The 12,263-nt window shown below is 37.2% G+C and overlaps 1 protein-coding gene across 15 annotated transcripts in view; it reads left to right on the top strand.

Annotated features, from left to right (window-relative positions):
* The window catches only part of JAKMIP1 (janus kinase and microtubule interacting protein 1), a 163,086-nt gene that overhangs the window by 67,040 nt on the left and 83,783 nt on the right, over positions 1–12,263 (top strand). For 14 of the 15 annotated variants that reach the window (XR_012835404.1, XR_012835403.1, XR_012835405.1 and 11 more), the window contains one exon: positions 7,006–7,280. Coding sequence is in view for 2 of the 15 variants with exons in the window: in XM_075752525.1 (XP_075608640.1) it covers positions 7,152–7,280 (129 nt within the window). In the remaining 13 variants the exon portion in view is untranslated. Of the gene's footprint in view, positions 1–2,124; positions 2,453–7,005; positions 7,281–12,263 lie in introns of those variants that run through there. The other variant, XR_012835406.1, reaches the window with a different exon arrangement.

Here is a 12,263-nt window from a genome sequence, read left to right as displayed (position 1 = left end):
TTGTGTCACAGGACTGCTATTTGTAGCAGTTTGTCTTTTAATATGGGTAGTAGGGTGATTTTAATGATTAATCCACAAAACCGTGCTACACATGAAATTGAGTAAATACTAATAAGGAATGATCACTCATTGAAGCCAATGAATATTTTTTAATTTACTTTAAAGGCCTAGTATCAAGCTCATAACTTTTTGAGATGACATTCAAATCAAGGTTTCTGTAACTCCTGGTATAGTGAAGCGTCGTGTGGTGCAGAGAGGGAGTTGCAGAGTGCATCTGCGTGGGGCGTTGAAGGGGCCGGCTGAGCCAGAGGAGGTGTGTGGCAGCGGTGGTTGGAAGGAGGTCTGGTTCAGTGCCTCTCCTAGCGGGGCTGTACCGGGGTCAACGCTTTCCACCACTTTTCTACTTGAATATGCTATGTGATAACAGTATTGTAAGGCAGCTGTACTGGGCACTGGGCACTACGGAGATGTCTCCAAACAAGCTGTGGCATTGTGCAAACACATTCATTGTGCATATTTGCTTCTGCTTTTTGTTCCCATCCCATTATGTAAATTTGTTATTTTGATTGTTCTCTGCTCTTCCGGTAGCTCTGACCTGAGCAGTTGTAGCAATTTGAGGAGATGATCAATTTTAGGATACCAGACAGGGGTCTCAGATATAAGGTTAGCATACTTACACCCAAAAGATTCCATTTCTGTTGTTGCTTGGCAGTGGAATGGCAGTGACAATTGTCTGTAGTCACAGTAAATAGTCCATCTGAAGTTATCTTTTTGAACTAGTCCTTCAGGTGCCCTCCAAAATAATCTGTAAAATCAGAGACCTGTTGTTCCTTTAAATCCTTTTCCATCGTGTAACTATTCCGTGGTTCCTGTTCTAAGTGGCTTGCAAGGATTATTGAAGATACTGTCCCTTCTGTAAATAGCTTTGGCACAGAATTTCTTTTAAAAAAAGTGTACATAATAAGTTCAAATTTATCTTGGTGACTGAATGGATTTGTGATGTCTTCCCTTCCCTCTACCTTGTCCTCTTCAGCTCAAACATTCCCTTTTACTGCATATTAACTTGTGATAATTTCTTGTAAATTAAGAGCTGGCTTTTTTTCAATGGGCTGCTTACGTCCTTTGGCTGGAATGAGGCCATTAATGTACTGGATGCTATCCAATGGCGCGCAGTAGTACCAATCAAAAGTAATTATTCAGTGTTATGTGGTTGTCTGTAGTAGGTACGCATGTTTGAGGGTGTGTATACGATTTAAATGAGTTTGATACACTTTTTGTTTTTTGATGGTATGCAGTGACTTGGAAACATATTTTAGTTGCATGTGTTTTAACAGATGCATACGTGACACACGCAACTGGTTAACTGAAGTGAAAATGAACACGTTGGTGAAATTTATGCTGAAACTTGCCAAACTCTAGTTCTGTTAACTGCTCCGTGAGGACCCGGAAGGCAGTGATTTGTGATGGGATATTAAAACATGGGTGCTGATTCCTGGGGCAATGGAAATTTTCTGAAAGACTGTGGAGATGCAGAATCTCAGCAGATCACACTTCCTGAGGTGCCATTGAAAAAAAAATAATGGAAGCAATTACTATCCTTGGTGGAAGAGCTAAGTGACTTACAGATACTATGCTCATCCACAGCGTAGCACCTGCTAGGGAACCTTCTAAGTGAGCTGTTATAAAAGCCTGACTCATGCTACACTGGAACCTCTGCAAAGGAAAGAAGGTAATTCTGTTCAACTGTGCTCAACAGGATTACGTTACTATGAGCTCTTTCTGCAAAACAGCAGTTACAAACACTGAGAGCTTCCTGGTGATTGCTTTCCATATAGTTTGGCCCTATAGGTATATTGTTATTACAGCAAGAATGGCTCAGGACTGTAGGCTGTGAATCTGCAAAAATGAACGTGGAGCTGTTAGTTAACAGTAAAAATGTTTTTGTTTTTATCCACCAAAAAAATATAAATCACAAGTGGCACTTACAAAAGTATTCCACTGTAGGGAAACTCTGCATTTCCTGAAGTGGGATAGGATTTAAAATAAGCCTCAAAAGCTGTTCTGTCATAGAAATAGATCTATCTCTGTACGTAGCTAATGAGTGGGTATCTAAAATGTGACTAGCCTACAATATACTTAAAAAATTATTCTGATAATTTGTATTTTTATTTTTTTGGCTGGGAAAAGTATTATTTTACATCCTGAAGAGATGCTTTTACTTTTATCTATTCAGTCACATTTTATTACATAGAACTGAGAATTGAAGCAGGAAATGTAGGTCATCCAAACCTTGTGAGAAATGCGCCTTGGGCATTGGGAGCTATGAATGCTGTCTTTCCCGTACAGGAACTGTTTGATTACGGCTGGGCTTTAAACTGTAACGGAGGTGAACTGGCAGTTACTTCTGAAGTTGACGTTGTACCTGTGTCCACTGCTATTGTCAGGTGTTAGGGTAATAAAATTTATTTTATAAACTTCTTGAATATTCAGAATTGTGCTGCACTAAGAACGTACTTACATCTCACGTTCACAAGCATAATAAGGGTTATGGGTAGCCCAGTAGTAGGCTCTGCAGTATTACAGGAGAAAAGTTGATGTAAAATGAAAAAATGCTATTTATGCAGGGGCAAAGTGGCTAGATGAAGTGGTTTTGTGGGGGTTTCGTGTTTTGTTCCCCCTGCCACCCCACCCCCCCCCAATACCTGTGGTTTTGCTTGGTGTTTCAGCTGAGATGATTCATTAACAACTTCCAAAAATCATGTTGAAGCTGAATAATGTTGTTCAAGTCTGAATCGAGACTGGAATGCTGAATTTCCAATGACAACATTTACTAATTTTTTATTGTTATGATGTTATTTTTTCCATATTTATTACTTGAGTTTATGAGTGTACTTACTCTTCCTCTTGATTACTGTTTATTACTGTAAGGCTCACTCTCTAAGCATATAGCTCTCCACTTATTTTTGTGTATTCAGTACATAATCATGTTTAAAGATTTGCATTTCTTTCAATTGAGTTATTTTTCACTAGAAAATAGTAAGTTCCTTCTTTTCTTACTCTTAAGTAATGGAAAGTCTTTGATGCTACTTTCACGCTTTTTGCACTAAGTTTTTCTTTTTTTACTGTTATGTTTTATTGATATTTAATATCTAGAAACATTGTATAGCAATTCATGACTTAGTTTTAGGACTTTCTTGCTAGAACCAGGGAAGAGATTGAGGTAGTGATAAAGTACATCCTTTAAATCTGTAAAGCAAAGAGAAGAGAAATTGGAAGTTATTATTGGAACACTGTTCAGCTGATTGGTTTTCCCAGGTACCTTAGAAATTTAATAGGTTTCCTAAAATGTCTAACACACATGGAGTATTAATATGCTAATAATTTTGAATATTTTGATCTCTCAAATACCAATCCCCCGAACAGTGGGCTCAAATCCAATCAAGTTTATTTCTCTTGTTGTTACTCTTTCTTCAATTACAAGTGCCTCTATACCTATCAAGTACAGCGAGGCATTTGATACGTTCCAGAGACTGCTGAAAAGGTGACTTGTGATTTAGAATCCATTCCTCTTCCCTATCCTTTTTCTTTTTGTGAAATATAAAATATATTCAAATAACTTAAAGGTTTGCAATAAGTGCATAGAACTCACAGCACAGGAAGTGACTATTTTTAGTCATGGAGTGATTGTGGGACTGTATTCTGGTGGCTTCGTGAACTTGCCTCTCAACTTGACATATGGTGAACTAATAAATAGGTTATTCGTTGAAGCTTCTGAGTCAGTAAACTCAATTTTTTTCAGAATAGAGTATTTTTTTCTTCTTTTTTCACAGTGTGGTTACAAGTTTTTGTTTTTTTTTATCCTGACCTTTATCCAAACAGTAAATGTGGGTAGTCAACCAGAAGGAAATCTAGGCACTCAATGGTTCTAACCCTTTCGTTTGGGAATCAAGATGCATGCTCTTCTTCTGTAGCCCTTGTGTGTCTGGGCTTTGTGCCTCTCAGTGTATAGAGAGGCTTTGTGTTGCCATAGTTCCTGCTTTTGAAATAGATAGGCTGGAACGTGTATCTAGGGAAGAGTCAAAATGGAAATGTTTCTATGTCCACTAACACAGGTTGATGGGTTGTTTTGGGTTGTGGTGGTGGTCTTGGTTGGTTGGTTGGTTTGGGTTTTTTTATGAATGCCTATAAGAAAGGACAATTGTTTTCTTCAGTTCTGGGTCTAAGCTTTTGTTTTACCTGAAAGGTACAATTTTTAACTGTTGCATATTACAGGAAAAGGATTGAGAACAATGTTTTGAGATTCCCATTTTTTTTAAATTCTAAAGAGTACTTCAAAGAGCAGTGCTGAACTCTTTAAGGCTAATATAAGTGCTAAATGTAACTTGAACAGCTTTAAATAAAGCATATTATATTTAGACCCCCACATTTTCAATGGTAGACCTCAGCATTATTCTGGTCCCTTACAGTAGGACTTGATTTGTTAAAGGGTTTGAGTGACGGTGACTCTGGGATAGACTATGAACTCTGCAGTCATTGAGAGTTTTACATGACCAGGACTTCAAAGGCAGCCATCCCCTGAAGTGCATAAATATAAGTTTAGATGTTCATATTGAATAGTCTAGTATCTTCATAATATCCTTGGGAACATGGTATGGTCAGGAGAGATTATTGTTACTGAACAAAATATACATGGTAACTTTAAAACACTCCACATTTCAGATCTCTTTTTCACTTCTCTGGATGTCATGTATATCCACATCAAGCACAGTTACCTCACTTTCTCATTTTACTGATGGAGAAGCAAACATGTCTATCACTTAAATGTTCTTTATTCCAAACTGTAATTGAGATGGAGGTCGGAGAGGATCTAATGAGGTTAAAATTCATGTAGTCAGGCCAGTGAGGGATGGTTTTGGTTTCCTTAACTTAGCTAATCATCTACTAAATTAAATTATAAGTAATCTGGCTGCATCAGGAATTTTGTTTTAGTAAGGATTTCAGGAATAATTTTTTGAGAGTATCTGAATACCCCAGATAGCCTTTGAGATAAGGAACAATTCATTTCCCCTTCCACCATTGTAAACATTGTGGAATTATTATAGATTGGATTTGCACATTTATGTTATTTTAGATTTTTCTTTACAAATTGACCAGGGAAATAACACTAGCAACCAATTTTGAATTCAAATTTTCCATACAGTTAAGGATTTTGGATGAAATATATTAATTAAATAGTCTCTAGTTTTAGTCTTTAGCATAACAGAATCTCCATGGTAATAGCAAAATTCTTTTATTAAGAATAATAATTCCTCAAGTTTCCTCTACTCACTGAAGAGTTCTTTGTTTCAAGTTACTGTAAGAATATTGCTAATCTAGTTTTCTTGAATCAACAATTATGTGTAAAATTACAGTAGCACCAGTGTTTGTAAGGTAGGTTTGATACATAAATTAAATTTTAATTTTATTTAACTTCCTGGTTTTCCCAAATTATATATTAAAAAAGCTCACTATAATGAATTTAAGGAACAGATTAAATTTTATTGCATAGGATAAACCAATAGATTATTAAATTTGGAAGGAAAGACATCTGATACTACAAAGCAAAACAATGATTTCACTGAAGTTACTTCAGCAAATAATTGGTATAGTTGGTCTTTTTTCAATTGCTTTTTACAAATGAAAGAACTCTGTGGGCATATTTTCAAACCGACTGAGACTTGATATCCTGAGTTCTGTTTATATTTCATCTGATTTGGCTTGTCGTTCTGAGCAAGATATTTAACTCCTTGGTTTCTGTTTACCAGACCTTAAAGAGGAGAATAAAACTTAATACGTATTGACTTGAACTCACCAAATGGTGTGTGTCTGCACACACCTGAGGTATTAGTTGTTAACCCTTTAGAAACTACATGCTAAAGAATGCATGTGATTTTCATTCTTATACAATTTCTAAAATAACTCCGAGGCAAAAGTAGATTGGAAAAGAGCAACTTATGGTTTGAAGGCAATTTGGTAACAATTTTCTTGGAAATGTAATACTCCAGGAATGTAGTTCAGTATTAAAGTAGGAAACACTCTGTTGGCAATTTAGTGATGAAAATCATATGAATATCTAAAACAAGCAGAGGATGTGAGTTTGAAACTGATTCGGCATTGATAACACTTATTGCTCAATTTGTTCTTGCGCAGCACCAGGTTATTCTTAGAGGAGAGCAAAGAGGGAGAAAAAGCCACAGATTAACCTTCTATAACTACTCGTGAAGCAAACTGATTGTGGGATTTCCTAATTATTGGAAATAATTAGGAATTATTGGGGTTCTTTGTCTAATATTCTCCTTGAGTATTACATAAAGCTGATTTAAATACTTGAATACTTTTTAAGCTTAGAAGCATGCTCGGGAATGAAAATGACGTTAAATACCATCATGTTTTGATTACAGCATTTCAAATAATATCAACCCTGAACATAAGCAGTATATGATATTTTAAAGAAGTAATTTTAAAATGTTTTTCCAGTTTTGTGATACCTTTTCCATATATCTTGATGCTATGAAACTTGGTAATTATGAAAAATACAATTATGAATTATATACATTACGGTGAGATGTGCTTCCTTCTTACTACAGGAAATAAACTATTCCCACTGAAACACCACCAATCTCAGCTAATTTATGGTTGTCCCTGTGCCTCTTGGGAATCCTGAGCATGGACCAAGTCAGGTCTTGAATAAGATATGATTTCTGTTTATATGCTATATTCATCATAACTGTAAAGAGTTTTATTTCCACGGACATCAGATTACAGTGGATAGGGTTTAGATAAGATGATGAAATATTGTGTAACTTCTTCTTTTCTGATCTATTTCTTTCAAAGTCTAGTACACTATGCAATATAGTATATACGACAAGGAAGTTCAGTGTGCTTTAAAACTGGGTGTTAAGTCTGATGTTTGATTCTGCTCAACGCTGTAGCCTAATTCTTTTCCCACTACTTTGTTTCTTCCAGGACATGAGAGACTGCTCCCATGATGGCACAGATTTGTGTGAAAGATTTTGTTGAACACTGTGTGACTCTTAAATGCTAAAAGCAGAAGGCACTAGCTGGTGGCTCAGTGTGGAGCAAAAATTTTATTTTAAACTTCAAAAATAATTATGTCAAAGAAAAGTCGTGCCAAGGGAGAGAAGTCCGACATGGAGATTGAAACCCTGCAAGCTGCTAATGAGGAGCTACGAACTAAACTAACCAACATCCAGATAGAATTTCAGCAAGAAAAAAGCAAGGTATTTGTCTGTCTATATTTTGTGGTCATTTTTTTTATCGGTAGCACTGCTAGAAACTGGCAGAGCTTGAATCTCAAAGTAATCCACTACTAAAATGCATTAGCCTTAAAAGAAAAAAAAAATGTGACAAAGTGAAATCAGAAGAACCACTGATGAACTGAAATTGGTGCCAGCTATTTTATATAATGTGCAAAAGGAAGTAAATACCCCCAAACATCCAGTTACTGAAATTTGCAGTCACAGCAATACAAATTGCATTAGCTTAGAATGACTTAAAGGCAACAAGGGAGTTTTGTATTTGATCTGCACTGAAAACTGTAGGTTGTAAAAAGAAGTGTCTTCAAACATCAGCACCATATTCAAAGCATGTCACTTTAAATGCCTATGGAGAATGTAAATTAAATGGAAATCAGCTGTGTAGGTGTTGGGATTTGATTTGCTGAGGTTGTGTGCCATTGCTCTGAGCTGTTCAATGATGCATCCGATTGCGAATGAAACAGACAAATATTGATAGACCTATCTCGCATGTGTTCAACAGGTATTTGAGTAATCAAGAGAACACTCAGGAGAAATTGTTCATTCATGAAGTACATATATATTTATAAAGATTATGATTCTATGTTATATAAAAGTAAATGCTAGAATCATGGAATTGTTTGGGTTAGAAAGGACCTCAAAGACCATCTAGTTCCAACCCCCCTGTCATGGCCAGGGACACCCTCCACTAGACCAGGTTGCCCAAAGCCCCATCCAACCTGGCCTTCAACACTTTCAGGGAGGGGGCATCCACAACCTCTCTGGGCAACCTGTATCTCTGTAGCTGTTCAAAATATAGACAAGCCAATGAGGTTATTTCTATTCTGTTAGTGCATTTGACTTTGGACAAGACAGTCCTGGAGACGAATCCATGTGGAGATGGATTTATCTGTGTGCATTTGGTGATACTGTAGTTGCAGGAGTCTCAAGGACTTGCCACTGGAATAACTATGTACTGAAAATGTGTTCACTTTATATAACATAGCTTTGTTCTAGCCTTGCTTCTTTATATTGGTGTAAAATTTGAACATGAATGTTTCTTTTTAGTTATTTTGTTTTATTTCCTATTTTGTTCTGTATCACTTTTTATGTAGGCATGCAGATATGAATTTTATTTTCATCTTTTAATTGCATTTAAAAGAGCATTTAGTTATACAGTTATCTTGTACCTTGGACAGAAGAATGAATTAGTTTTGAGTGTTTAAATTACTCAGATTCTAAAAGAAAATCTACAAAAATATTACATGAACCCTAGGAAGAGTTTAGCACTGATATGCTTCCAAGTTTGATGCTTTACCTGTAATAGTGTCAAGTTTAACTCTGATTCAGTTAAGAATAAAATGTAGCTACAAGACCATGGCAGCTGTAGGAACAATTTCCATAACTAGTCTGCTTATTTACCTATATGCAGTCTGGTAGGAGTTGCTTCAGTTTGGTTACCTGTTCATCTTTTTCCAGTTTGAGAATTTCCTATTTTCTGGAGTATTGAGGTTGTTATAGGAGACACGTCTGTGTATTGTACATGTGCAGAGAAATGAGTGGGCTCACATACATAATGTGTAGGTGAATATGAAAGAGGAAATTACGGCCAGAGTGCTCTAAAATCCTACTAAATATACACTGCAGTCTGTAGCAAATTCTGCAGCATGTTGGAGTGCATTTCTGGGAGGATGGTGGGGAAGACGTCTTCATCCTCTTCACCACATCTTTGCTGTGGTGTTTGCTTTAAATCATTTAAGCAGAATTGAGCCCTGTAGTTTATTTCCACCCATCAGGGCAACAGCCTGCTCTGTGTCTGGGCAGCAGTTACATAGGATGCCTTGACTGACAAAATGAGTAAACTGAAGCTGTAGAGATTTTTCCTCTTTAGATTGTAGCTTAAAAATGAGTAACAAAACCAAAAGAAATTACAGCTTATTGTCAGAAAAGTCAAAACACTGTGCTTAGAGAATGCTAAATAAATTAGATGGCACAGAGGTAAGAGGGGATGTATTGAAGCTGATAGCGAGACAGGTCTGTGGGACATAAACTGCATTAGGAAAGGCAACGAACTCTTGTGGGGCCAATTAATTTAATTTAATTCTCCTAAACTATTTTGTCCCTCACGTATATGCCTATATTAACTATTTATCTGAGGAAGAACCTTCTAATTGATGAGAGACATCACAAATGGAAGTTAGTCTTAACATGCTTCTGCCTGTAAAATACTGGTTTCTCTGAAATAAAATTTTACGCAAGAGACATCCAAAACTTTGTGCTTATTTTCCCAGTTAATGGCTCAACAAGAAATGAAACAACATTTAAAGAAATTTCTTCTGTAATATTGTTCCCCTCCATGCTTATGCAATACCTGACCCAACCTCGATATGTTTGCAGTTCTTGCTGGTATCTTGCTGGTGGTGTTTTGGGCCTCTGGTGTACAAGCAGCTGGATTCAATGATGTTGTCAAAGGGCTGAAGCAAAAGTTGTGGCCCTGCCTTAGTTCCCTTTTACTGTCTTTTGTTTTGGGAACACTTGTTTGATGTGCTTGGGCAGCCCGTTGATGTGTAGCGTGTCCTCCTGGGATTGTAAGTTTGCTGCCATCTATGGAGAGCCTGTAGAAGGGAATGCATGAACTGGACACGGGCTCGCATACTGCCCTCTCTCTGCTAGTGGAAATGTTTGGCTGGAAGATGCCCAATATTTGGGTATCAAGTAACAAAGAGTTGACTGAAACATAAAAATTATACTTACTGTAATATGAATGGAGGAAGGACTCGCTCCAACTGAAGCTCATTCTAGTGCAGTAAGCACAAGGAGCCTCAGTGAGTGAGCATGGTCTTGGTAGTCAGTCAGGAAAGTGTGAATCAGCTTTCTAAGTGCCTTTGATGAGCTCTATGAATATTTTGGAGCATATATTACAAAGTACGTATTCCTACTAAGATGGTTAGCTATTCTGTTCTTGATAACAAGGTAGTATATTGTTTGCTTTCACCGTTGCTACATGTTAACTGAGTTCTGCTATGGCTTTTAAATATCCATAATCTGCTTGTGACTGTACATTTATAGAGTTGAGATCACAACGCATCTAGGAGTTAGGATAAATGAGATACTTCAAGTCAGTTGCCTCTGTACTACCTCACGATTTTATAGTTTGTTTTTGTAAGTTCTCATGCTTTTCCCAGATTTATTTGAGAATAAATAAAAAATCAAGGCACCACATCTACTGTAGTCTTTCTTGCCTCAAGCATTACCACTTCTTTCAACATAAACTCTCAAGAGTAATACCAGTGTTTCCCTGTCTAATTTAGAGTAAATTGAGTTGGTTCTGAATATGGAGCAATGAAATCTTGTGTTACCCTGGAGAAGTGATGTTTCAGAGCACTTTGCGGGAGGTACTCAGGAATATTCAACATCAGACCCAGAAAAATGCATTCCTATTTAATTTTGTTGAAATTCTTCAAATGATAGTGGTTGGAGCAGGCTTAAGCTGCACTGGTTACTGTTGGATTTGTGTGTACAAGGACATACCTGAAAGAGATTATTACTTTTACTGATTTTCTTATTTTGTCCCTTGTCATGTCACTGGAAATGAGGTCTGTATTTTAAAATGGTTCTTTTCTACACGCTTTCCGAAATAAGACTGCTCAACTCTGTTGCAGAGAAGAATTTTTTCAAGATACTGCTGTCGATGTTGCTGCAATTCAGTGAAGCTATATTTAGTCACACAGTATGACAGATAATTTACCAGCTTTTTTTTATTTCTTGTCCTTTTACTTGCAGTTAGAAGTTTGCTTTAATTTTAAAAAAAGCAAGGTAAATTCAGATTTTTAGGAGAAGCGTAAAAAATTGCTGCTGAATATGTTCTTTCTCTTTAAATACCAGTTCATATTAGACTATGTGACCCTGCTTTTGAATGCAAAAAAAGTATTGGGGAACCTTTCTGGTGATGGGAGAATCCCTGTGGTGTTAAACTAGAGTGGACAAATCTGCTCAACGTGTGTTTGCAGTAATGAAAAAATGTATTTGAATATGAGTCAACAATGCGCTCTTGCGGCAAGGAAAGCTGACGGTATCCTGGGCGGCACTGGGAAGAGTCTTGGGGGCAGGTGGAGGGACGTGATGCTTCCCATCTGCTCGAGGACACACCTGGAGTGCTGGGGCCAGTGCTGGGATCCCCAGTGCGAGAGAGAGAGGGACAGACTGGGTCAAACCTGGTGAAGGGCTATGGAAATGGTGAATGGCTTGGAGCACCTGGTGTACGAGGAAAGGCTGAGAGAGCTGGGACTGTTTAGGCTGGAAAACAGAAGGCTTGGGAGGACATTATCAGTGTGTATCAATACCTAATGGGGGAAATAAAGATGGGCTCAGTCACTCTGGTGCTCAGTGAAAGGACAGGAGGCAGTGGGCATAAACTGAGATACAACAAACACCATTTAAATATAAGGTGGGGTTTTTTTGTGGGGTTTTTTTTTTATTGTGAGGTAATTGAACACTGTAACAAGTTGCTCAGGCAGATTGTGAAGGCCATGTCCTTGGAGATATTAAAAAATCTAACTGGATGTTGTCTAGAGTATCTTGCTCTGGTTGACTCTGCTTTGATCAGGACTGGACTAGATGACCTCTGGGGATTCTTTCCAACCTCACCTATTCTATGACTCTGTATTCCCTAACTCTAAACACAAGTTATCTAAGTACAGTTCAAGTTTTTTTTTTTAAAGCTAGTGTACATACAGTAATAATTTTAAATGGAAGACCCGTAAACATGTACCTCTTCTTTCTTCTTTCTTTCCTTTGAAGCTTGCAAATATTTAAAAGGTAAATTTCTTTAGTGTAGTGTTTCCAAAGTCATTATGAAAAGATACAAGATTTTCTTCCCAGTATGTGCTTTTCATTGTGCTGTGTAACCTACGGTGTAACTGAGCTTTTGAATTTGGAATTGCATTGCAGGAAGCATCGTGGAAGTGT

The sequence above is a fragment of the Balearica regulorum genome, chromosome 4 (assembly GCF_011004875.1).
Source record: "Balearica regulorum gibbericeps isolate bBalReg1 chromosome 4, bBalReg1.pri, whole genome shotgun sequence".
In the NCBI taxonomy this organism is placed as follows: Eukaryota; Metazoa; Chordata; class Aves; order Gruiformes; family Gruidae; genus Balearica; species Balearica regulorum.
The sequence above is the reverse complement of the archived record's forward strand: the minus strand, read 5'-3'. Positions and strand labels throughout refer to the sequence as shown.